At 73.5% G+C, this 249-nt stretch overlaps 1 protein-coding gene across 1 annotated transcript in view; it reads right to left on the reverse strand.

Annotated features, from left to right (window-relative positions):
• The window catches only part of SHANK2 (SH3 and multiple ankyrin repeat domains 2), a 95,082-nt gene that overhangs the window by 17,331 nt on the left and 77,502 nt on the right, over positions 1-249 (reverse strand). Inside the window, 1 exon segment of the mRNA XM_006779619.2 lies at positions 9-55. Coding sequence (XP_006779682.2) covers positions 9-55 — 47 coding nt within the window.

The following is a 249-nucleotide window of genomic DNA, read 5'->3' on the forward strand; positions in this document are numbered from 1 at the left end:
AGCCACGCTGCGGCGCGGGAGGGCTTGGCGGCGGGCACGATCTCCTCGGGCTTATCTGCAGCGGGAACAGACGGGCACGGGCGTCAGAGGCTGAAGTCCCCGAAGCGCAGCCAGGGGCTCAGACCGAGGCCGGCGCCTCCGCGTTTACATAACCGACTGCTCGGCCTCCCAGTCGCGCAGGGAGCCCCCCACGGCACAGCGCCAGGACCGTCCCCAGCCCGCGCGGTGGTGGTGGGGGGTGGCGCACGC

This window comes from Myotis davidii, unplaced genomic scaffold (genome assembly GCF_000327345.1).
Source record: "Myotis davidii unplaced genomic scaffold, ASM32734v1 scaffold3211, whole genome shotgun sequence".
Taxonomy (NCBI): Eukaryota; Metazoa; Chordata; class Mammalia; order Chiroptera; family Vespertilionidae; genus Myotis; species Myotis davidii.